Below are 25,048 nucleotides of genomic sequence, written 5' to 3' on the forward strand. Positions count from 1 at the left end.
TTTTAATGTTGTAATTTGCAAGATCTGTTATCAGTGAATCATGTTGGCATTGGGTTATTAAGCATTACACAGCTTATACATCCACAAATACTGGGTATGATTCCCGGAATCGAGGCGTTTCAACATGTTGGACGCCACCGATCTGCTGACCCAAGTATCAGAAGAACAGCGAAGTGGCCCAACAAACACCTGATGTATGGGCCTCTTTACGGGCGAATCCCAATAGTCCGATGATCAGCGATCTGGTTCTCCAACTGGCAGTCTCTGATGAACGGCGATTTGTCGAGTGTCGACAAATACAACACGTTAAAAATCCCAGACTCAACGATTTTGATCATTTTGGGGTATGAACCAGCGAATCAAGGCGACCTAACATGTTGGAAGTCGCAATCCCCTGAAATAGTACAGGGCCTTTACTGGGGGAATCCCAATGACCTAATTATCGGCAATAAGGTTTACCAACTGTTGGACTCCAAAGATCGGCGATTTCACAAGGGATTGACAAAGTACATGTTAAAAATCCCCGGTTCGAGAATTCTGATTGTTTTTTTGGGTAGGAATTAACGTATCGAAAAAGGGCCGACGCAGGTATCGGAAGGATGGGAAATCGCCCTACTGATTGACTTTGGTTGTCCCCATAAGTGAGTCGCCTGAACTACGCCAGCGATCTAGCTGAAAATGGCTCCAGGTGACGGCAAATGCACCAATGGCGATCCCTAGTCCCTCATCCATCACCCGACGCGTCCACAAGGTCGAGCAGGAGACCCGCCTGCAGCCTCTCTTTCCGACGCCGCCAACCAGGGGACGGGGGTGTGGTTCCGTGTCGTGTACCGCCCTATAGGCAGGCCGGTTGTGAGAGTAGGCGGGGGCTTCGACCATGCGTTCCAAACCTCGCTCCGACCCTAGTTACGGCCGCTGATCGGAGTGTTCTTTCTCCCTCGCCCACTCGTCGGGACCGGAAGAGGAAAGAAAGTTGCTGCTCCCGTTTCCGCTTCCTGCATCGCTCCCGCCCGGCTGTTGCTGACTGATCAGCGAGAGAGCAGGTAAGCGGATTATACCGGCGGGGCTCGGAGGACCTGTGGGTGACGGCGTCCGGAGGCTGGGGAGGTCCCTCATCACCCCCCGGGGCCCGTGTGTCCCTCTGTTTAGTAGATGTGACGCCCACCTCTCGGGCACCATATAGGTTTATACTGACTGTAATCACTGTACGCTATCCTCTGAGGGTACTAATCCCTATCGCCCTTGCTGAGCGCTCTGTTGTGGCTCCGCTGGGAGCATAGCCCCTTCCTCCGTGTGCCTCCACCCCCTCCCCTTGTCTCCCCTGGGTGCTGAGCACCCTCCTCCCTGTGCTTCCACTTCCCTCCCCTGGGTGCTGAACCGCCTCCTCCCTGTGCCTCCACCCCCTCCCCTTGTCTCCCCTGGGTGCTGAACCCCCTCCTCCCTGTGCCTCCACCCCCCCCTTGTCTCCCCTGGGTGCTGATTCTGGTTGACTTGCAAGGCTACGAATTCGCAGCCTTGCGAAACCCCCAGGCACCGGTCCGCCCCTACCCCCAGTGCATGGTGGGTTTGCCCGCACGGCTGCAATTGGATGTTTAACATGAAGCAGGACCCTGGGTTGAACTCGGGAACTAGCAGGGTTGAAATCCCAGCAAATTCTCCTGCGATTTTGACCCAGGAAACTTACACACCAGTGCTAGTTGCGGGTTGTTACCGGGCCTAACCTGGGAATTTAGGCTGGTGTGAAAGGGGTATTAGCTGTGAAGTTCCTCATGTAGGTATGTGTCGGTCATGTCCCAGCGGTGTGCATTGAGTTGTCTACATAGCGCAGATTCTGTGTATACAAAACACACTGGGTGCTGGCAATAAGTTATCTGTGATCCTGTAAGCAAACTAGAACTTCGAGCACACTGCTTTTATTGGTGCGTCACGATTATGTCATCAGCAGGAAGTTGTCCGGAAAGGACCTGTATGCAACACCCTGTTTCCTGAGTGCAGCCATTCTTTTGGTGAAGGTGGCTGGTGATAACATACCAGCCAATCAAATTACAGGCTGGGTTTGAATAATGACAGTTAAGGTGTGTGTACATTGTGTCCGATTTTTTGCACTGCCGATATGGTTAACAATATCGACAGTGCCGCAAAAACGTTGAACCCGTGGCTACACACTGAACGTTATTGTTCAGTTCCTTCATCGATACTCTCGCCGAACATTGCAGTCCCTGATGATCTCTTCGTATTGGACTGCATGTTCAGTTGATCAGGAATATTGTTAATGATATAGTGGGTACGCACTGAATGATATGCTCAATGAAATCGTTATCATGCGTATCGTTCAAGAACATTGTATAGCCTAAAGAGCTGATTGACTTATCTGTTATCCCTTCACCAGGCTTAATAAATCCGCCCTGAGTTTGCGGTAGTTCGGTGTAGAATCTGGTGCGTTCTTGAGCAATGACTCGTTGTTATGTGATGTGTAATGTTTATACTGGGGTGGTAATACAAAACAACAAAAGTTTTCTTGGGCAACATTCGACAATACCTTGTGGTTCCTTTTTTGTTTTTAAATGTCCTGCACCCATCAGTGTTGTGTAGCACGTCACCTGGCTGATGCTTACTTGTCGGTTTGGCCACCCAGCTGGTTCAATCTTTTGATCGTCCTCCTCTGCTGGGATCAAAGGCCCTCTTTAGTGCGGTTCCCACTCACTGTGGTTTCCTTAGACACTGTATAGAAGTTTCTCTGAACCTGTTTTGAGGAGGCCTACCATTCTGTGATATGTCGGAATCCCAGATGTTTTTTGCGTGATCTGACCATACATCGACTGTCAGCGTTCAATGTACTGAGTGACAAGTGCCCAAATTGTCAAAAAATGGCAGTGACTTCGACAATCCGCGTCCGTTTCGGACAAAACAGTTTCGACTTTAAATGTCGGATCTGACACCCTTCAATGCTGTTGTAAATGGCAGCATTAAATAGGTGAGTCCTGTTGGGAAATCTCAGCACATATTGAATGAGTTTTATTTGCAGTTTCTTATATAGCGCAGCAGATTCCGTTGCGCTTTACAATAGTAGACAGTGATCAAACAAACTGGGTAACAACAGACAGACTTGGAGGTTAGATGGCCCTGCTGCAAGCTTACAATCTATATGGACATAGGAGGGAAAACAAGGTCAGGCACCTTGTAGGTCCAGAAGGGAAGCTATATAATACATAAGTGCCTCAGTGGATTATGTGTGCGGTATATAAATGATAGGCTTGCCTGAAGAGGTGAGCTTTCAGGGAACACTTGAAGGTTTGGAGACTAGTGGAGAGTCTTATTGTGCGTGGAAGGGCATTCCATAGGGCGGGAGCAGCCCAATGAAAGTACTGTAATAGTGAATGGGAGCTGGTTATTCATGCAAAAGACAGAGGCAGATCTTGTGTGGAGAGAGCAAGTTGGGAGATATTTTGACATAAGCACAGAGATATATGGTGGTGCAGTATGGTTAATAGCTTTATATGCAAGTAGAAGTGTTTTATATTGAATATGGTAAGATACAGGCAACAAATGGAGGGACTGGCAGAGCAGATGAGCGTCTCGCTGGGAAGATCAGCTTGGCAGCAGCATTTAGAATTGATTGCAGTGGTGAGAGTCTGTTCTTGGAAAGACCAGTTAGGAGACTATTGCAATAGTCAATGCGGGATATAATGAGTGCATGGATAAGAGATTTAGTAGTGTCTTGTGTGAGATACGGTCGTATTTTGGATATGTTTTTAGATGCATGTAACATAATTTGGAGACAGATTGAATGTGGGGAAGAAAGGACAGGTCAGAGTCGAGGATGACCCCTAGGCAGTGAGCTTGTGGGCTAGGGTAGATTGTTGAGTTGCCAACAGCGATGGAGATATCAGGATGGTAACTGTTCTTGGTTAGTGGGACTATAATTGATTCTGTTTTGGAAATATCAAGTTTGAGTTGGCGAGAAGACATCCAGGATGAGATGGCAGAGAGGCATTCAGAGACTCGACCCAAGACCACTGGTGACAACTCTAGGGTTGATAGATAGATTTGAGTATCATCCGCATATAAGTGATACTGAAATCCGAAAGAGCTGATTAGTTTGCCAAGAGATTAGGTATAGATTGAGAAATGCAGAAGACCTAAAACCAAGCCTTCACTGTATCCAGTTTATCTCAGAACCAAAGTTTCCCCCTTAATGGGTAGTGTGATTAAACGACTGTAATACTAGTATCAGGCACAACTGTTTACGCAGGAACCAAATCATTGCCTTGTTACACTATTTCCGTGTTCTTCAGTGAGCTTGCCCCACTGAGTCTCTTATCCTCTTACATAAGCGAGGTGAAAGCCGTGGATAATCCTGATTTAATCACCATACCCGACACAAAACCTTTCTCGGTCTTCCTACCCCTGGGTCTCCTAAGAAACCTCTTTTAATGATCTAGTAGTTTTAAAGCGTGAGAAGTTAGGGCCTTAATAAGTTTCCTGCGGTCCCCACAGTTCCAGCATGTAAACACCTACTAGAGTCAGAAGCTCATTCCCTGTGGTAAACCCTGGAGGTAGAAGTCCTGTAACACCTGCAGCATGGTACACAATGGTACTGTATGCCTTTCTATGGTCTTCTGATCCCTTCTTCCACGTTTTTCGGTCTTTTTCAACCGCCGCCCCATCTGGTGCCCTTCACTTCATCGCAGTGTTGTGCATGTTCGCCATCTACAGGCGACCCTGAGCAACAGCAGCATGGTGTGTGATAAGGGGGACAACCCTAACTATTGGGGGTGACTACATGGGGGAGCGGGTCTCTTGCAGGAGCAGGCACTGAGGGGGGAACAAGGAATGACAGGAAACTGCAGTTCCAGGAGAGAGGGGAACTCTGCCAATGGTTGGGAATGATTGAAGGGAGGGGGAGGAAGTAAAGTACAGGGGTGAGCTGGTGGGGAACGAATTACAAGATAAGGTGGAGGGTGAAATGAGCTGCAGTTCAGCCATATTGCGGCTGCCGATAAAACACGCCTGACGCTGGCATTATGAAGACAGAATGAGCAGGACCGGCACATCTGGCGTTAGTGATCACGTACAGTGATAGAATATATAACCCGCCCCCACCTTATATGCCCTGGCTAATAGGTGTTACCCTCTGGTCCTTTTAACCATGTACCAGCAGCCTCCCAGTCTAATGAATCCTACACTTGGAACCTTTGTCATGCGGTGACAGAGATTGATTGCTTCCCTTAGTCTCCCCAGAAAGTACATTTGTTCCCCTTCGAACATGTTTATAATTCCAGGTTGGAATCCCCCCCCTCCCCTGTCCGGCTTGTGTTGTACATCCTCTGTATGTGGGCACGTGGATGGGTCACCCTGGATAGACCATTGTTTGCCATGTCGCTTTTACTTTTGCCACTGCCTGTCCCTGCGACGCGAGCGCAGCAGCGTGGCCTTCAGATTCCCCTGCCTGGGAAGGGAATGTCACTGTTCCGTGCTGGTGCATTAATTGCATATATTGACCCCGGGGGATGGAGGAGCGAGGCTGCCTGCTGGTGTCGTTTCTCTGCCTCAGATGTCAGCGCATTGCAGGGTGTTCCTGTCTACTTCACTTCCTCCCGCAGCAGTCTGTCTTGTGGGCTGGAATACAAGGAATGCAATGAGTCAGAGACTGTAGCCCCATCCATGTGCGTATCTACTGCGAGTCCCCAGCACGTTCCTGCAGCTGCTCCAGGCCGTGTGACCAATCTACCATCTCCCTCTGTCCTTTCCGTTGCAGGCATTTCCCGGCACCATGTCTGAAGGCTGGAGAGACTGGCCTATTCTGGGCCCCGGATGGAAGCGACGGACGGTCATGCGGAAATCCGGTGCCACATGCGGGCAGTCGGACACGTACTACCAGAGGTATTGCAGGATGGAATCTTTAGACATTCGCTGTCGTTTTGTCACGTTGCCCCTCAATTGCTTCTAATTGCGGCCTACTTAAATTTGTTCTAGCCCCACTGGGAAACGCTTCAGGAGCAAGGCCGAAATGTCAAAGTTCTTGGGGGATTCCGTTGACCTGTCTATGTTTGACTTCAAGCACGGCGAGCTAATACCGCTGGAGAAGGTAAGACCCTTCTGTGTTCGCTGGCATACTTCCGTCCAGTCTGCTTACACACTGGGGGGCATTTTTAAAACCGGTTTCACCGGGCAGTGTATCAAATGGGGCAATGACCTTTGTTGTTTTTTTTAAACGTAGGCCTTTCTTGCAAATACCACTTAGATTGTGGTCACAATGTTTTTTTTTTTTTTACATCATTATTTATAGATCTATTATTATTATTTTCAGAGGAAGACTCCTAAGAAGCACTGCTTGTCCCCTAAAGCCGTGGCCGAACCCCAAGCCAAAAAGCTAAAAGTGTCCTTTCCGCTTTCTCCCACCCAAATCCAGGATAACGAGGAAAAGGAGTCCGTGCCCATGTAAGTTCAGGAAGACCTTTTAAAGCCATAGCATACGGCAGGATTATGCAGAGTATTCTCGGGTTAGGCATAGGGATGGTATGGAGTTGGCAGCCCAGTCGCTTGCTCTACAATCCTCTTACATCTAGGGGCGCCGCGGTTATAGGCGTGAGCACGTTGAGCAGACATTTAATAGTTCATTAGAACGACAGCAAGGCTCCGTCCCCTGTAAGACCTCCCACTGTTGCAGGATCTTAAGGTACCAACACACAGTGCATTGTGGGCTTGCAATGGGCACTCGCACGCACATCCCATCGCAAAGTACAAAATGTATGTGCAGCCCGTACTTTTCCGCATAGATCGTATCGCATCTAGTTCAAAACGCACCCTGGCGCCTAGGAGGTAGCATTTCACACAAATTCGATGTTCCAGCATCAGTGTTTCAGGGTAACCATCGTATTCATTGTCATTAGGAATGTATAATTAACCAGGAAAGGGGTCCTAATATAAAATATGTATCTGTGTGGGAGGAGAGGGCATGAGACTGTGCGGTGGAGAGATGTCAAAGAGGATCAGGGTTATGAACGAGTTGGATGTATTGTTAGGTCGACATGCTCAAGGTTGATACGTGGAAAGTTTGACTTGAGATCAGGAGTTAGTATAGGGTGGAACGATGCAGTGAGAATATTCCGGGAAGAGAAGCAGGCGGATCAGGAGTTAGTATAGGGTGGAACGATGCAGTGAGAATATTCCGGGAAGAAGAGCAGGCGGATCAGGAGTTAGTATAGGGTGGAACGATGCAGTGAGAATATATCGGTAAGAGAAGCAGGCGGATCATGAGTTAGTATAGGGTGGAAAGATGCAGGGAGATTATTCGGGTAAGAGAAGCAGGCGGATCAGGAGTTAGTATAGGGTGGAACGATGCAGTGAGAATATATCGGTAAGAGAAGCAGGCGGATCAGGAGTTAGTATAGGGTGGAACGATGCAGTGAGAATATTCCGGGAAGAGAAGCAGGCGGATCAGGAGTTAGTATAGGGTGGAACGATGCAGTGAGAATAATCCGGGAAGAGAAGCAGGCGGATCAGGAGTTAGTATAGGGTGGAACGATGCAGTGAGAATATATCGGTAAGAGAAGCGGGCGGATCAGGAGTTAGTATAGGGTGGAACGATGCAGTGAGATTATTCCAGTAAGAGAAGCAGGCGGATCAGGAGTTAGTATAGGATGGAACGATGCAGAGAGATTATTCCGGTAAGAGAAGCAGGTGAATCAGGAGTTAGTATAGGGTGGAACGATGCAGTGAGAATATATCGGTAAGAGAAGCAGGCGGATCAGGAGTTAGTATAGGTGAGAATATTCCAGTAAGAGAAGCGGGTGTATTGGGATTAGTATAGGGTGGAACTATGCAGTGAGAATATTCCAGTAAGAGAAGCGGGTGTATTGGGATTAGGATAGGGTGGAACGATGCAGTGAAAATATTCTGGTAAGAGAAGCTGGCAGATCAGGAGTTAGTATAGGGTGGAACAATGCAGGGAGATTATTCCAGTAAGAGAAGCGGGTGTATTGGGATTAGTATAGGGTGGAACGATGCAATGAGAATATTCCGGTAAGAGAAGCCGGTGGATCAGGAGTTAGTATAGGGTGTAACGATGCAGAGAGATTATTCCGGTAAGAGAAGCAGGTGGATCAGGAGTTAGTATAGGGTGGAACGATGCAGAGAGATTATTCCGTTAAGAGAAGCGGGTGGAGAGTCAGTATAGGGTGGAACGATGCAGTGAGAATATTCCGGGAAGAGAAGCAGGCGGATCAGGAGTTATTATAGGGTGGAACGATGCAGGGAGAATATATCGGGAAGAGAAGCGGGCGGAGAGTTAGTATAGGGTGGAATGATGCAGTGAGAATATTCCAGTAAGAGAAGCGGGCAGATCAGGAATGAGTATAGGGTGGAACGATGCAGGGAGATTATTCCGGTAATAGAAGCAGGTGGATCAGGAGTTAGTATAGGGTGGAACGATGCAGGGAGATTATTCCGGTAATAGAAGCAGGTGGATCAGGAGTTAGTATAGGGTGGAACGATGCAGTGATAATGTTCCAGTACGAGAAGCGAGCGGATCATGGATTAGTGTATGGTGAAATACCATAAGCAGAACAGGGTCTAGCAATGTGGAAGCTATGGAGTAAAACCCAGATAAATATTGGGGACCTGCATATACAATGATGATTTCCCTCTCTTCCCAGCTGCTGCACTGGTTGTTGTGTCTGGTTTACTGGAGTTGAGTTTGGTAATTCCAAGCAGACGGTGTGGTATTGTTCTGACTGCAGAGGTGAGTGCTTCACCCCGTCCCCTTTGTGCACACTCCTCATCCTGATATAGGCGTAGGCACAGACATTAGTTAAAGGGATCTGGGCCTTGGGCGGTATACAGGGGGTGTAACGGGTGGTATATGGGTGAGTATATCAGGGATGCAGGCCTTGGCCAGTATATGGGGGTATATCAGGGGTGCAGGCCTTGGGCGGTATATAGGAGGTATATCAGGAGTGCGGGCCTTGGTTGTATACAGGGGGTATATCGGTGGTGTAAGCCTTGGGGAGGTATATCAGGGGTGTGGGCCTTGGGCTGTATACAGAGGTGAGCAGCTGCTCTTATAGAGGGGACTGCACTAGTGTCTGTGCCTTTGTGGCTGTACAGTTATTGCTGGGCCTAGTGATCCCGGCTGTGCGATGGGCAGTGACTGGGATCACCCATTGTCCTCCGCAGAGACATGCATCGCTGTGCTTCCATTCAGAGCTGCCGGCAGGTGGGGGGAGGTGAGGAAGGACAATGGCTGCACATATACAGATGGCCGTACAGCTTCCCAGTGCCCCAGTGTACATGTCACCATGGCGTTCCTCCGGGACTGGGGCCAATATGGATTCATTTCTGTTACACCGACCTCCATTTCCTCCACAACTGCTCTCTTATCGGTATATTTACTACAGCTGCTAAAATGAAAAGTGGGGATGTTGCCCTTAGCAACCAGATTGTCTATCAATTTCTACGATGCAATAGAAACAGATTTTGCTTGCTATGGGCAACATCACCTCTCTTCCTTTTTAGAAGCTGTAGTAAAGCAACGATTTGCTCCTCGGCAGAACCACTTAGAGCCGCGGGTGCAGCCTGCGGCCCTGTCTCACCCCAGACTTGTAGGAGTTTGTATACAGTCCTGTAGGGCAGCAAACCATTATCTGGGGGTTCGGCATATGGTGTCGCCAGGGGATTGGTGGATTGGAGTGAGGCCTTTAACATTCCGTTATACAGCAAGGCGCAGGATTGGACCAGCTGCAGAGATAGATGTGTCCTCCTTATGTGGTCTCTTCAGTGTAGGGCAGGTTATGCTGCTCAGCATGTGACGTTCTATAGAGCTGCCGGAGATTGTTATGCAGATCGACCCAATTGTCCCTCCGGTAACAATATATTATCAATTTATTCTCAGCTGCCAGACGAGCCTTCAACAAACAACAGAAGCTGTTAAAGGTTTGTTCCTTTCCCATTGTTATCCATACATGTATTATGTAGGACAGCACTTGTTTTTTGTTGCCTTTTGATAGGAAGGGCTTTGGGTGTGTGTGTGTGTGTGTGTGTGGGGGGGGCGTGTTTGCGATGTGTGGGGGGGGGCGTGTTTGCGATGCGTAGGCAGAGTGTGTGGGGGGGGGGGGGGCTGGTTTGTGGTGCGTAGGCAGAGGGGGGCTTGTGACTAATGCTGCAATGAGATTTTGTGTGGTACTAGCAATCATCGTTGGTTTGCGGTGCGTAGGCAGAAGGAGGGTTTTTGCGGTGTAGGCAGAATGGGGGTGTTTGCGGTGTGTAGGCAGAGTGTGTGGGGGGGGGGCTGGTTTGTGGTGCGTAGGCAGAGGGGGGGGGGCGTGTTTGCGATGCGTAGGCAGAGTGTGTGGGGGGGGGGGCTGGTTTGTGGTGCGTAGGCAGAGGGGGGCTTGTGTTTGGGCTAGCAGGCAGTATCTACAGTGTGACTAATGCTGCAATGAGATTTTGTGTGGTACTAGCAATCAGCGTCTGAGCCTCTGAATTGGTTTCTATGTTCCTGTATTGCGTCAGTCATGCACAATCCGAATTGGTAGAATGAGGCGCTATAAATGCAGAGTGCAGCACATGTAGCATTCGCACAGTCTCACCGCTTTCTCCTGCGCAGAACACGGGATGCGGCACGTGCTCCGCCTGCAAGCTGTCTGATAACTGTGGCTACTGCACAGTGTGTCTCCTACGATCGCACAACCCAGAATTCGGCGGCTCCTGGAAGTGCGTGAAAAGACGATGCCTGCAAGTAATCCGCAAGGTACGATGACTTGAGGCCGTTACACATTGGTACAGTTCTTAAAACTTGAAGTGTGGGGTAGACAGTCACCAAAATCTGGCAGACTGTAGTAAGCAACTGTTTGGGGCTAAACTGAAGTGGTGTGACTTTGTAAGACAGTATAGACTTCTACCGACATGTCAGGGGTTAGCAGCTGTGTTCCTATGTTACAGCAGTGGCATAAATGCTGTGTGTTCTGTTCTCGCAGGGCACCAATTGCGGGAAGTGCCAGGGGTGCAGCGTGACGGAGGACTGCGATGCCTGCTCTGTGTGTGTTACGAGGCAGCAGGACCCCAGCCAGCAGGTCACAGAGAAGTGTCTGAAACGCAGGTGTATAAATAAGGTGACCCTAACGCCCAACAGTAACCTGAGCAGCGCTGCAGAAAGCATTGCTCTCGCTGGACGCTCACTGCTGTTTATTTTGTGTGTGTCCAGAAGCCGGAGATCCATTCGCCAGACAAAAAAGCCTTTGTTAAAAAGAAGGGCAACATAGTAAGTGTGTTGCGTGACCATCGGCGCTGGGTGATGGCGGCAGCAGCTGCGCAGCATCTAGGGCGGGTTTAGTTATTGTCCTTGTTCTCCTCCTCTCTGTAGAAATGGAAACCGCTGTCAGAGCGAGATTCCAGCACGTTTGCACCCAAATACAAGGTTTGTGAGACGCTTGGTTCCCGTGTGCGTGTGATCCCTGCGGTTCCCCACACCGTAGCTGCCTGCACACCTGACCTCCTCTGTGCTGCACAACCTACATCATCCTGTGCATGTGTCTGCATGTCCGGTCCCCACCACCACACCCAGGATCTCTGTTCCCTGTCTCTGACATAAGGCATGTCTATTCCTCCTTCACAAGCCTGCGTGCGACTCCTGCACCTCTCCCTCCCCATTCCTCCCTCCCTCCTCACCTGTCCACGAGTCCATCACACCTGTGTGTATCTGTGGTGAGCGCCTGTTGTGTTTGATGCTCATTTTATTTCCTCCCATCTCCCAGAAAAAAAGCTATTTTAAGAAAGTGAAGCCAATATTTGAGAAAAAAAGAACGCAGGTCAGTAACTTGTGATGGCTGCAACTGTAAGGGCTGGTGATCGCTCCGCTCTCTCTCCTGCAGCTTCTGTTGTGGTGCAGTATATAGATTTATCTCTCAGATCTTCTCTGTGCATTCTCTTCCTGTTCCCACCTGCAGAGCTTCATTGCATTACTCCTCCCCAACCCTGTGCCCTCATCTTGCTTGCTTCATGCACCCTTTCCTCCTACCAGCATGGGTTCTCCTCTCATTCTGCGCTCTCTCCATCTTGCAGAGATTACTCGTGCATCCCCTCTTACAGCTTGCAGAGCTTACCCCCATTTATAACCTGCCCCAGGCCCTCTCCTTTCTCCATCTTGGTATGACTGACTGGCATGGGGGTAGAGCTTCCTCATCTCTCTTCCTTTGTCCCTCCCCACCCCCCCTATATTCCACAGCAACTGGCAGGCCGCCGCAAGAATCGGAAATGTGGTCAGTGCGAGGCCTGCCTACAGAAATTGGACTGTGGCGATTGTGACTTCTGCCAGGACAAACCCAAATTCGGTGGCCGTAACCTAAAACGGCAGAAGTGCCGCTGGCGCCAGTGCTTACGTTTTGCAGTGGTGGGTTGTAAGGCTAATCTGGTCTGACCGGGGAGGGGTATAATTCGGACCTCTCTGGCTCTCTTTATATTCTGTCTTTTGTTTTTCTTTTCTTTACCGTGAGCTGTCCTTTGTACGCTACTGGCTGTTGTGGGGAGCCCCCGCACCCCAATACTGGATGCCGAGAGACACTTGTGATGACCAAATATTTGCCTTGCGTTTGAGGTTTCAGCAAATATTTCCCCCTTATCAGTCGCCAATCCTCATTTACTGGTGTCTTATTCCCAGAGTTGCATCCTTCGTTTAGTTAATACTCCCGCCTACAGCTCTGATGCCTTGAAGACCCCCCTTTAAAGCATGAAAGGGAGCTTTACCCATAATCCAGATTAGGAGAAAAATCCTTTTCTCTATTGCAAGTTATAGCCTGCCGGAAATTTATATCCCCCTACCCCAACTGACCTCCACACATGGCCGCTGCCCCCATTTCATGCTGTTTGCTTTGGCGTTTTTATTTTGCAGCTGTAGTTTGGGGGCAATGAATAAGTCCCTGTTTTAGCCATTTAAGAGAAATGCAGCTTGACCTCTGTTGTGATATATTTCCCAGGAGAAGAACATCCCATTGTCCCTCAAGTCTACCAATCACCCTGTGCTGCTGGAGCGGATAAAGAAAGAGGCGGTGGAGAACATGGAAGCACTGGTGAGTTTCACGGCCTCTGGGTCTTGTTTCCGTGGTTACAAATGCGTATTGAAGAGAATACGCTGTTGGCTGTTGCGTCACTTGGGTTTCTCTGTGTGTCTCCCTCTAGAGGCAAGAAGAGGAAATGCAGTTAGACTGTAACACATCGGTCATTAAACTAGAACGGCTGGAGCAGAAAAATGGTGGCTATGAGTCTTCAGAGGTAAGATGTTTTATTAAATTTTTGCATAATATACTTTGTGTTCTTATAGCTGATTACAGGAAAGCACAGTCGGTGTTGTGAAACGTTCCCCCCTATTCAGTCTATTTATTTTATTATTTCATTTTACTTCCAGGAAAGATATAACAATTTCGTCATAGACAGCACAGACCCCAGAGTTCTGAAACAGGAGATCATAGAGTGTATAATTGAGGATAGAGAAGACTGCGCTCTGGTATGTAGTCCAGACTCTTTTGTGTGCCTCGTAGTGTCCTCTGTGTCTCCCCCCTCCCGGTAATTATTATATACTCTCTCGGTACCGCTGCAGGATCTCCAGTGCTCAGTAAAAACTGACGAGTTTATCGCAGAGGATGATGATGTGGAAGAAGCAGACGAGAGCACTCCAGTGGTGAGATTGGCAACATTGTTTATAGAATTGCATCTCTGCTGGATGCATTTAGAGTCTGGAGCATCTAAGACCAGACCAACAATTTTAGCAATATTATGTATAAAGCTGTGGTGCTGGATTTCTCCTAGTGGCCGTACAGAAACTTGCATCGCATTTCATTTATTTGGGGTCCCAGTTTCCACACACAGAGGGCCTAAGGATTCTTGCGCGGCGGCGTCTAAGTCGCACAGCACATGGGTCCCACTGCCATTGACGCCATACTCTGATGGAGAATCATGAGCAATAAGGGTGGTGCAGGTTTCTAGTGATCATTTTAGCACCCTGCGTCTTTCAAAAGCTGTGCTGTTCCCTCTTCCCTGCTGTGGTGATTCTAGCACAGTGTGGTCTGTATTTCAGCACTGATATGCAGACGAGACCTGTGCTAGAAGCACCACAGCAGTGAGCGATACCTCAAGCAGGGAAGAGATGCTGCACAGGTTTTGAGATGCAGGATCCTAGGATGAACAATAGTTTCAATGGTGCGACTGATGGAGGGTGCTCCTTGGTCATTGTACACGCACGGCTGTGCTCCAGCGTAGAGATTGCTGGCGCCATTTTATACAAATTCCACCAGCAGCCCGGAACATCTCCAGTTGAATTACCGGCATCCGTAGTTATAGGATATGCATAGGGGAAAAGAAAAGAGCTATATAAATTTGTGCCTATATTTGTAATTTTGAATTATAGCACTTAAGCTAGGGCTTGAAAACATTTTGATTTCCCCCTGATAATATATATATCAATTTTTTCATAGTATGAAATATATTCCACCCTTGTGATATATCTTTAATGGGGTACGAATGGCCATTTTCTTTTTTCCCGACTTGCTTCACCAAAACACTCACGGTCTAGCTCCCCTTTTGTCATAGATTTTGCCGGTGACTTTTTTTGTATACTCTGTAGAAAAGGCAATATACAGATGTGTCCACATACATCGTTGCTGCGTACTGTGTAGGTCCTTGTGTGATAAATCCCGTTATAAATGGAACGTCACATTTAAAATTGTAACATGCAATACTACTTTCTGTCCTTCTGTGGTTTTGTCTTTACTCCGTGTGCTAACTTCAGGATTTTATTCTCAGAATCGGCTTTATTTTCATTAAAAGTATTCCTGGTTTCGTTCTTATTAAATGGAAAGAAACCTGTAATCCACTGTACCACTCGCTCTCTACTGTACAGTATCTCATAAATAGGACTTCCACACGGTGTCTTTAATGTAATAATGCCACTGTATAGGTCATTGGTACGACCTCATCTAGAGTATTGTGTTCAGTTCTGGAGGCCATATCTCCAGAAGGATATAAATACATTAGAGACTGTACAAAGAAGGGCAACTAAAATGGTGCATGGCCTACATCACAAAACGTACCAGGAAAGACTAAAAGATCTTAACATGTATAGTTTGGAGCAGAGAAGGGAAAGGGGGGGGGGGGCATGATAGAAATCTTCAAATATATCAAGGGTTTAAACATCGTACAAGAGGGAAATTTTCTTCAAAGGAAAACAAGTAATAAAACACGAGGACATGCACTGAAACTGGAGGGAGGTTGGTTCAGGGGAAAGGTTAGAAAAAATTACTTCACAGAAAGGGTAGTGGATAAGTGGAATAGCCTCCCATCAGAGGTGGTGGAGGCTAAGACAGTAGAACAATGTAAACATGCTTGGGATAGGCATATAAATATCCTTACAAAGAAATAAGGATTAAAAAGGGTTAATATTACCTGAAGGGTAAAAAAGGGGCAGACTAGATGGGCCAAATGGTTCTTATCTGCCGTCAAATTCTATGTTTCTATGTCTCCGTTGCTGTGCTGCCAATCACATTATGCTGTATACTGTAGATTACAGGCCCTGGTGTCTGATCCTCTTGCAGATGGCTATGGCCTAGTGGGTATGGTAAGCGACTTACAATGTGTGTGTCTTGGGTTCGATCCTAAGCGGGACACACAAATTTTTTTTTTTTTAATGTATTTCTTCATTTTTTTTATTCAATAAATTGATTTGATGTGTCACTTATTCCCTTTTTTTATAGGAAAAAAAATCTCTTCTACACTATTCAATGCGACAATATGCTGAGGCGCTATTCACACTGTATTGTTCCCGATCTCGGCAGCTTTATATTGTACACTACAGTTTGCAGCACAATGCAGGCACCTCCCCCATGATCACTCAAAGCACATACCCCAGCCACGCTGCCACCAGTTCACGCTATTGAGTCCTGTTATCTAGTGATGATGTTTTTACTCTGTGTACTAAGAAAGGGAAGAACGTGATTGGCCAGTCTCTCACATGTCACTGCATTGTATTCAGCACTCTAGACTTAACGTGGAGCCTTTGCCACCCAGTGGTTAAACTGTGTATTACATGGTGTGCGACTTTACACACACCATAACATTATATAGAACTTGTGATTTAGGAGCCTAAATAGTGCAAAATAGCAACGATGAATGAAGACACATCTGTATATTTTATACATGTACACAAGGCATGTTCTGTAATGTACAATGTATAACTCCCTCCTCCTCTGTCCTTTCTCGTTCCTTCGCAGATCATGGAAATTTTCAGCCTGGGGTCCTACAACACCGTAAATGGCCTAGACCAGGTTCTTCAAGAATTCATGGCGGAGCTGCATGAGATCCCACTGCCAGCTCATTGGGAAGTGTTGTCTCACAATGGCCCTAACTTGCAGCTTGTGCAGAGGTCCAGCCTCTCCACCATGGCCGAGACCATCATTCACATCCAGCCCCGACTGCATTTCTACATTGTGGTGAGAGACTACACCGTTCCTTCCTTCCACGAACTGTACAACAAACACCCAAGCCGGCTCACCACCGTGGATGAGGTCGTGGAGTTAATCTGCGACCTGGAAGCGTATCGACCTTGCGCGAGTCTTCCCAAACAAGGACCTCGTTCTCCAAACTGTCGCGTCTTGGTGTACGAGGACCAGTGCCCAGAATGCTCCATAAACCCCTGGCCATCAGGCAGCGACAACTAAAGTTGGGGGCAAGGGGCGAGCCAGCGCTCAGGGACTAAAAGGACTGCTCGTCAGACTAAGCAGTGACGTGGTATAATTACGTGTGGGGGAGAAGGTAATGTTGGAGATCTTCACCTCTAAAGAACCTGTGTATTAAGTAGCAGTTGCTCAGAATCCCCCCGGACCCTATATTACCCCCAGCATACTGCGATGTTGCACTGTGATGAAGTCTCTGTATGCATAGGGTGATGGTACCCAGAGAAGCGCAGTGGGTGTTCTGGGGTTCTTGATGCTAAACAAAGCTCAGAATTGTCTAGTGGGCTGTTAGTAGGCATCTCTAACCAGACCTAGGAGATGATGCCATGTGTCCATTGCAGTGTCCGTAACGTGGACCAAATAAGCCACAAATCTTATAGGAGAAATGCGAAGGGTGGAACTTGATGCGGGTGGAACTAAGCAGTGCAGGGAAACCCGTGCGATAATACAGAGATGGCGCTAAAATTCAGGTATAGCGAGCTGCGCATTGGGAGAGGCTTCGTGCATCGGCGAGATGGCAGCAGAATAATCCTATATTCAAGAGAATCTATTTGATCAGCTTTAGGTTACAGATTTATTTTTTTTCTACACTGGAAGAAACTGAGGCTGGGCCGCAGAAATAACTTTATTCAGATGTTCTACATGGTTCTTCGGAATTCCTTTCAGGTTGCAGATTATTTTTTGGGGGGGCTTATTCTACTGTTATTACCGTTAAGGCGGTCACTGGACGCATGTAAAGATCTATTTTAAACTAATGTATTAATCTAGTCTTCCTTTCGGCCTCTGCCCCACGCAGGCCCGGGGCGCCTCTCACGTGCTCGCACGCTGCGCAGAGGTCGCCATTCACATCCCGATAGAGCTCATCAGGAAGTTGCTGCTTTTTTAAGATATATACTTTATATTTGTTATACAGAATTATCTGGTTTCTGCATTGCGTTGACCCTCAAGATGTATAGTAGCTGTGAAAATGACTGTCCGTGGGAGGGGGGGCCCCGGGACCACCTGGGTGTGTGGTGGTTTGTGCTAGAGAAGACTATTTCGTTGGGTTACAGAATTATTATTATTTTTTTTAATGTTCCTATACAGCTATCTCTTCTGGGTTGTCTTTATTTTATTTTTTAATTGGTTGTTAAATGTGTCAATCAACTCGCAAACTCTCGCCCTGGCAATGTGTGTTGACTCTCGTGAGTTCCAAGTCTTCTCTGCTGAACTTCGATACAACAGCATCGTCCTACCTGATGCAATAACTCTATTTAACTCTAGTCTTTTCCATCATTTCTGCACCTTGCAGGGTTTGCTCAAGGGCACGCACAGGTGAGGTTATCCGCTCTGCTTGTTGCATACCCTTGGGTTTAATGTGAATGTAGCAGCAGCAGTAAATTTCAACACCGCAAGTTTAAAGCCTTCAGATTTTTTTTTTTTTTTGATCAGCCATAAGTTCTGTAACTGGTTCACTCCTCTAAGAGGGAACTTGTTTCGTTAATAAATTTTATTTTGTTTATATGATTGATTTTTGGTGTCTCCATATGTGCTGTATTTAATAACGATTGGTTCCTGCGACTAGTGTAATTATACTGTACTTGGCAGAGGCAGAGTGACACAGGTAGGGGTAGAAGTTCCTTTCTCTGCTTTTTCGAAGATCAGCCAGAGTAGTTCTTTCCTGAAGGTTTGCTATAGTCATGGGGATTTAAATTCTGTTTACATAGACATCCCAAAACCAGAGTCCCTCATGTGTTAGTGAAACTTGGCCAAAAGGGTTTCAAAACCGAGAAAGTTTTGAACCAGGACTGCTCTAGGTAGCAAGGTTGGAAAACTGAGCTGATATTGTAAGGGCAGTATTCAATGCCGATTTTCTGCATGTGCAGCGAATCCTGTTTAGGATTCGCACATTTGCCGCGTTCCGCAGGGCTGGAGCATTCGCTGCCAGCCCTTCCTGTTGCCCTGGGGGGGGGGGGGGGGACTGGCTCCTGGGGACACTGGCAGCAGCAGCTGCCCCCCCAGAGGGAGAGCTGGCAGGGGAAGCGGGTAGGGAGCCACTGCACTGCTACCACTCATACATGTAATGAGCGGGAGCAGTGTGAAGTGAATATATGAATATGCATTCAGACAGAACCTGTGACCAGAGCACACTTATGGAAGGTGAGAATTGCCTCTGGAACAATCCCAGACGCTGTACCGAATTTATCCATTTTTTAAATCCAATTAAGCAAAATCCACCAGGAAATTAGCCTGGGTCCATCAAAATCATATATTGGGTCTTCCCAGATATTTTGAAGCCTTCATCGCCATTTTAGCCTGAGAAAGGTATGGCTACCTAAAGAGGTCTCATCTAATGACTTACCGTCCGATTGAAAAATCTTTAGTGACATTGTCGGGAGGAAAACCATTCCCCCATCCATTCGGTTGATTTATCAACAGAGATAATACGAATAGGTACTTCAATTGTACAAGGACGCATTTAACCACCTTGTTCTGAATAGTTTCTTCCTGTGAAAGCTGTCCATAATAATTCTTATGATCCGTAAACCCCTGATGAAGTCCCGTTAAGGGGCGAAACGCGTTGGGTATCTCAATGAAATATCTCAATGAAAATTGTAAAGATCTGGAATAACTGCTACCACTGTGGGGAAGAAGAGACTTTTTAATAAACATTTAAAATTATATGGACTGACTTCTATTTGCTAGAGTGAATTATATTAAGGCTTGTTCGATCTAATTGTGAAGATCAACACACGGGTTACAGGCCAATTAGGAGCCCATTGGTAGTCTTATCTTTCTCCACCTCATTACTCTCCGATGCTTAGTACATCAGCCAATTAGTGAGGTCAGGCACTGGTGTTGGCGGTAATGTCTGACTGGAAGTCATACCAGAACAGGCCCTTTTGCCACATCTTAAGATATTAAGAAATGTTGTAAGTATGCTGCTTCCAGAGTCCGCCATGGTCAGAAGATTTCTACTCCAGTTGTAAAGTGCAGCAGAGTTTGTTGCGCTATATAAGAAACTGTAAATAAATAATCATGTCCACCTGGTAAACTTATCCTGAGAGCTTGCGGCGGAGCCTTTGTTGGCCGTAAACACTTCCACTGTACAATGGCACCTTGTTCGCTAGTCTGTATGCAATCGCTGGTCCGGATGATTCCTAAAAAAAAAAGTCACGTGTTATGAAAAGATGTATATGTATTAAGTAGCAAGTGTTATGGTCCTAAAGTTGGAGCAGTTAATTGGTGAGCATGACATCAGGAGTGCTGCACAATGTTTATTGGTCCCGACCACCCAGTTTTGTGCAGCCGTATAGGAAGGAAAACTTGTGTATACAGAGAATCGCTTGACTTCTGGATGGTATCAGCTGTCGGGAAACTAGGGGATTGTTCCTGTTATCTGTCAGCTCCTTGGACGCAGCTGCGTTTCGTAGGAGGCGCCTTTTCACAGAACCCACCTCCTGCAGTGTCTTCTGCCCAAGCGTTTTGATAAACTAGTACGTTGTTATATTTTTCTCTTGTAAAGCCTCAATCTTCATATTGCATTTGCTTTCTAGAAACTGCAACCAGTCCCCCATGTTTTTTTGTGTGTAAATATAATTTCTATTTTGTCATCTTTACTATATTGCCCTATTTACACAGCTGTTGATTTTTAAATTGTATATTATTTATTAAAAAGGTCACTTACGGGTTTAGGTTTGGTTCCTTAGATGGAGATATGGTGGATGGAGATAACCGTCCCAACCACCACCTGTCATTTTTCAAACGCAGCCTGTAAAATGGCAGTTAGGAGTTGATTGGCCATTACGTACACTCGCCGCTGTGTGGTGTATTCAATGATTTTTGCGAGCTGTGACAGCGAGTAGTGCTGACTGCTCACTGTCGCAGCTCGCAGGGTCACTATTCAACTGGCCCCCCTGCACACGCCATTTCCCCCTCGCTAGGATTTTGTAGCGAAGGGGAAACTGCGTGTGCGGCTGCTTAACAGCGAGACTTGCGGCTAAATTTAGCGGGCTCCCTGCATTAGCCACGAGCCCCACTTCCTCTGACAGCCAGGATTCCCCCGGAACATAGAATAGGGTAAGCGGCCGTCGCAGGGGGGTAAACAGCGAGGAACGCTTGTTTTTGGCGATCCTCACCGTTTAACCCCCTTACCGGCCGAATTGAATACGGCCCTGTATCTATCTCTCCAATGCTTAGTACGTAAACCCGTTAAGTGCTAAGCCTCGGAGAGAGAAAAAGAACCAGACGATCTGCTCCTAACTGCCATGTTACAGGCCGTATTTGTGAAATGACTGCTTGCAGCTGGTTGGTTGGAGCTTTATCTCTCTCCCACCCTTAGTACATTGACGGATCAGTTCATTGGGGATACGGTCATTCGGTCTACAGCAAGTTGGTCGACATGGGTCCAGGTCGTCACAAGCATTAGGTCGACAGTGTTTAGATCCACAGTGTCTGGTCGACATGGGGTTTTTCACTGTTTTTTGTGCCGACACGGTATTTCATGCCCTACCATTCACTAGGGCGTGGTGGGAGAATAAAATAGTGTGCCGAGCGCAGCGCGTCACCGTGCCCAAAGCATAGCGAGTGATGCGGTGCACTGGAAACTGTGTCCATGTTTACTGTGTTGACATTCGGGTAAAAAGACAGTGAAAAACTCCATGTCGACCTTTTGACTGTCGACCTAGACACAGTCGACGTAATGCTTGTGTCGACCTGTTGACCTAAACCCATGTCGACGGTCCCATGTTGAACTAACGGTGTTGACCTAATACTTGTTGACCAACTTGCTGTAGACCAAACAATCCCAACCCGTTCAATGTAGTGTTCTCATGAAATACCTGTCTTAATTATCTGGTATATTCTTTAAAACAAAGGGTATTGTATGACCAGATCTGTGTCATGGCCAATTACTAACTTATAGTATTACTTACTTGACTGCTCCAGTGACCTCTTTGGATGACTTCTTGTTATAGAGCTTCTTCAGTGCAGCCTTAACTTGCTGGTTCCTTAGGCTGTAAATGAAAGGATTGAGAAGCGGGGTCAGAACCGAATACACCACAGACACTGAGTGGTTTTCCTCTACCGATCCGGCTGAGGATGGTCGGAAATATGTGAAGAATATGGTTCCAAAGAACAGACCCACAGACATGAGGTGAGAGGAACAAGTGGAGAATGCTTGGTACCTTCCTGAGGAAGAGCGAATCTTTAAGGTGATTTTGAAGATCTGACAGTAGGAGACTACCATGAAAACAAAAGGACTTATTGTTACTAGAGAACCTTCTGTAAATACCACAATGTCGTAACTGGTGGTGTCTGAGCAAGCCAAGGCCAGCAAGGGTCGGATATCGCAGAAATACTCATTGATCTTGTTTGGACCACAGAATTTCAAAGAAGCTATCGTAGACACATGGAGAAATGAATGAAGAAAGGTAAAGAACATCGAGGACACTAAAAGGGTCAGGCAGGTTTTCTTGTCCATGATCGCTAAGTAGTGCAGAGGTTTTCCTATGGCCACCAGTCGGTCATAAGACATGATGACCAATACAAAGCACTCGGTACTGGCAGTGAAAAACAAGAAGAACAGCTGGATCATGCACCCATGAAAGGAAATGGTCCTCTTCTCCTGGAGAAGATTGGCCAACATGAGTGGGACCGTCACTGGGCTGAAGCTAATGTCTATAATCGAAAGGTTCCCTAGGAAGAAGTACATAGGAGTGTGCAGTCTGTGGTCACTGCTGATTGCAGCCACGATTAGGCAATTGCCCAAAAGAGTCATCAAATACATTGTGAGGAAAAGTACAAAGAGAGGTACCTGTTCGTAATGGTTCTGCGACAGGCCCAGGAGGAAGAACTCAGTCACCCTCGACATGTTCACGTCATCCATTGGAACGGGATAGCTGAAACACCAGAAAGAAGTTATTGTTCATACTTGTAGACCAGTTTCCAAAAACGTTGTCTTCAGGGATCCTCAACAGTTCACGTTTCCCAGGTTACCTGGCAGGAGCACAGGTGTACTTATTACTCGCTGACTCTTTTTAAAAGATCCACATGTGTAGCTAATTGTTTCACTTGCGATTTTGTACCTGGGAAAACTGGCAAAGTACAGGGTCGTTGATAACGGACTTTAAAAACCACTGTTGTAGACCATCCCACCTCTATTCCTCCCAATACCTGTTCAGCTACCGGGACCAGGTGTGGTTTTATTTGAGAATTTACTATAGACCTGATGGGAAATTACACTAAAATAGAGGACACTACGCTTTAGCGGTCTTGTTACCTACCTTACTAATCCACCGAGTCTTTGTCCTAGAATTTTTGCTATATGATCTTCTGTTTAAAAATTTGGTTTTACTTTAGAACAAGTCAATAGTATTCTAAATTCATTAAAATCCAGTCATCGTAACTGCACATTTTAAACAAAAAAGTGCTGGGTTAAAAAAAACCTCAATACGACCATAATTAGATGATGTATGTGGTGGTTGCAGATGAAAAATTTTCATCCAAAATTTTTTTTCAATTTAACTCTACTAAAGCCCATATCAATTGCAATGACTCCACGGTCGAGGTTGTGCAGAACTTAATTTGGTTGCATGTAAAGGGGAGGAAAAATGCATGTTCATGTAGAACCAGTTCCTGGTATGGGTTCTTGTTTTATTTTTAACCATTGTATTATATTGCCACAGCCAGCAGAATGCATAAGCCTGGCATTCATTATAAAACCACATACATAGTCCTACCTACACCTACCATCAAAAGAAATGTATAACCACACACAGTAATCTTTAGTGTTTTTTAGTAACTTCTTGTTTCATATCCACCGAAACATGTTGTATCTGTGTAACGACAGGCACCCTGTGCCTCCTATAGATTTGTCTGTCCCATTTATCAGCCGGATCGGTGTCTTGGGAACATTTGCTGAAATCATATGGGGAATAATTTGAAACGCTGTAGTGCTAACCCTGAGGGTATTCATGTACATTTTATTTTTATTGACTTGGAGCAGTGTAGCTGAGGTTTTTTGATTTTTATAAATAAATAAATACCATATGTAGGGTGGGATGTTCTAACATCCGCTGCCTTTTTTTTTCCCACCTTCGCCGGCCACCGCATTGTTAATAATCGCATATGCTCTATGAACTGTCCCATGCGGTGCCGACGCTGGACTTCCTGGTCAGAGACCCGGAAGTCCGTCTGCGCAGAGTGACGGGGACGGCGGTGGGCATGCTGGGAGGTATCCGTGACGGATCTCTCACAGTAGCGCTGCGGAAAGAAGCCCGTAGGCTTCAACAGGGAATCGCCAGCTTTTGCTGGCAATTCCCTCCGCAGCGCTGACATTGCGGAGGGGGGACAGAGAATACAGAAATGGGGTTAATGGGGTTTTTACTGCATTTCTGCTTTAGATAATCTCCCCCAATGTTTTTACAAAGGTATAATCTTTGTTTTTACTATTGAATATTATAAATGAACCCCAGAATTATAATGAAGACATTTTCTGTATATAGAAGAATTAGAGTTACAGTCTAGATGGGCCAACTGGGTCTTATCTGCTGACAAGTTCTACGGAAGTGCCAGAAGTTATGGGATAAGTGACTGGTATTGTGTAAGTATTGGGTCTCTACCCCAGAAACGTGGAGGAAATTGATGTAGCATCCTTTCCACAAGTGACCACAGAAGACCTCTGGACTTATGCTGTACATATAGCTTCCCACTGCCCTTGATACTAGTTAGGTGTAGGTTTTCGGGTTCAAATGGGCTTCTCCACCAAGTCCCATAAAGGCTCAATGGAGTTTGTTAGGCGAAAACCACATTCATCGGAACTCTACAGAATGCTTTGTTACCAACTCTGAGGGAGTATATGAAGTCATGAAGGGCTACAAATGGTCATCAGGTAATGCAAGGCAGTGTTGAACAGTCTGATGGGAGTTCTGTTGAAGATTAGAATATTGTTCATAGCAACCAATCAGAATCTACTTTTATTCTTCAGGACACGTCAGGGGCCGCAGGGCTAACGCTGGGTAGTGAGCATGAGAACAACCATTCCAGCACCAACAGTTTAAACTTCTTGCTGCTCCGTCAGCCAGGCTCCTTCCCTCCTCTACCCCGCCAACATGCACCACAGCGAGGGGCTGCATTAAGCAGCCTTACTACAAATTTTTTACATTGAAGTTGGTTAGTGACAGGGCAGCAGGCTGGTGCCTCATCACCTGGGCCCAGCAGGGACCACGACTGGGCATCAGAAGACATAAGGTAACGCACTCCCCGCATGCACTGAAGTGGCTCTAGAAGCCCGGGGGGAACACCGCCGGGCTGCACTAGCAAGCAGCCAGACTGGTCCGCCATCCGCTCTG

At 46.8% G+C, this 25,048-nt stretch overlaps 2 protein-coding genes across 7 annotated transcripts; one reads left to right on the top strand and one right to left on the bottom strand.

The window, feature by feature from the left end:
* The first annotated feature begins 870 nt into the window (after positions 1 to 870).
* Positions 871 to 18,224, top strand: LOC146037219 (methyl-CpG-binding domain protein 1-like). 5 transcript variants are annotated; one of them, XM_083161218.1, is made up of 17 exons: positions 871 to 1,043; positions 5,759 to 5,883; positions 5,977 to 6,088; positions 6,311 to 6,441; positions 8,658 to 8,743; positions 9,893 to 9,933; positions 10,607 to 10,750; positions 10,977 to 11,111; positions 11,204 to 11,260; positions 11,363 to 11,416; positions 11,754 to 11,807; positions 12,224 to 12,388; positions 12,972 to 13,064; positions 13,174 to 13,266; positions 13,400 to 13,498; positions 13,592 to 13,672; positions 16,257 to 18,224. In XM_083161218.1, exons 2-17 carry the CDS (start codon positions 5,774 to 5,776, stop codon positions 16,701 to 16,703), a joined length of 1,902 nt encoding a protein of 633 aa, XP_083017344.1. In that variant the 5' UTR covers positions 871 to 1,043; positions 5,759 to 5,773; the 3' UTR covers positions 16,704 to 18,224. The 5 variants fall into 5 exon arrangements, with proteins under 5 accessions (XP_083017344.1, XP_083017346.1, XP_083017348.1 ...); XM_083161219.1 differs by lacking the exon at positions 871 to 1,043 and adding an exon at positions 1,076 to 5,666; XM_083161220.1 differs by lacking the exon at positions 11,754 to 11,807.
* LOC146037221 (olfactory receptor 1f45-like) lies at positions 12,823 to 23,428 on the bottom strand. 2 transcript variants are annotated; one of them, XR_014460994.1, is made up of 3 exons: positions 21,632 to 23,428; positions 19,745 to 19,858; positions 12,823 to 13,169 (listed from the first exon to the last, which is right to left on the bottom strand). XR_014460994.1 is itself a non-coding variant. In XM_083161223.1 (2 exons), the coding sequence occupies exons 1-2, from the start codon at positions 22,582 to 22,584 to the stop codon at positions 19,825 to 19,827; spliced, it is 987 nt and encodes a 328-aa protein (XP_083017349.1). In that variant the 5' UTR covers positions 22,585 to 23,428; the 3' UTR covers positions 19,348 to 19,824. The 2 variants fall into 2 exon arrangements, 1 of the variants encoding a protein (XP_083017349.1); XM_083161223.1 differs by lacking the exon at positions 12,823 to 13,169 and having other exon boundaries at positions 19,348 to 19,858.
* Between the last annotated feature and the right edge of the window lie 1,620 nt (positions 23,429 to 25,048).

This window comes from Crinia signifera, chromosome 9 (genome assembly GCF_055691185.1).
Source record: "Crinia signifera chromosome 9, ASM5569118v1, whole genome shotgun sequence".
In the NCBI taxonomy this organism is placed as follows: Eukaryota; Metazoa; Chordata; class Amphibia; order Anura; family Myobatrachidae; genus Crinia; species Crinia signifera.

Excerpts from the sequence above, each read along its gene's own strand:
- LOC146037219 (XM_083161218.1), top strand. The coding sequence starts at position 5,774 with ATGTCTGAAGGCTGGAGAGACTGGCCTATTCTGGGCCCCGGATGGAAG. Across the intron at positions 10,751-10,976 it reads GCCTGCAAGTAATCCGCAAG|GGCACCAATTGCGGGAAGTG; the intron begins GTACGATGACTT and ends CTGTTCTCGCAG. Across the intron at positions 13,673-16,256 it reads CAGACGAGAGCACTCCAGTG|ATCATGGAAATTTTCAGCCT; the intron begins GTGAGATTGGCA and ends GTTCCTTCGCAG.
- LOC146037221 (XM_083161223.1), bottom strand. The coding sequence starts at position 22,584 with ATGGATGACGTGAACATGTCGAGGGTGACTGAGTTCTTCCTCCTGGGC. Across the intron at positions 19,859-21,631 it reads GAGGTCACTGGAGCAGTCAA|GAATCATCCGGACCAGCGAT; the intron begins GTAAGTAATACT and ends TTTTTTTTTTAG.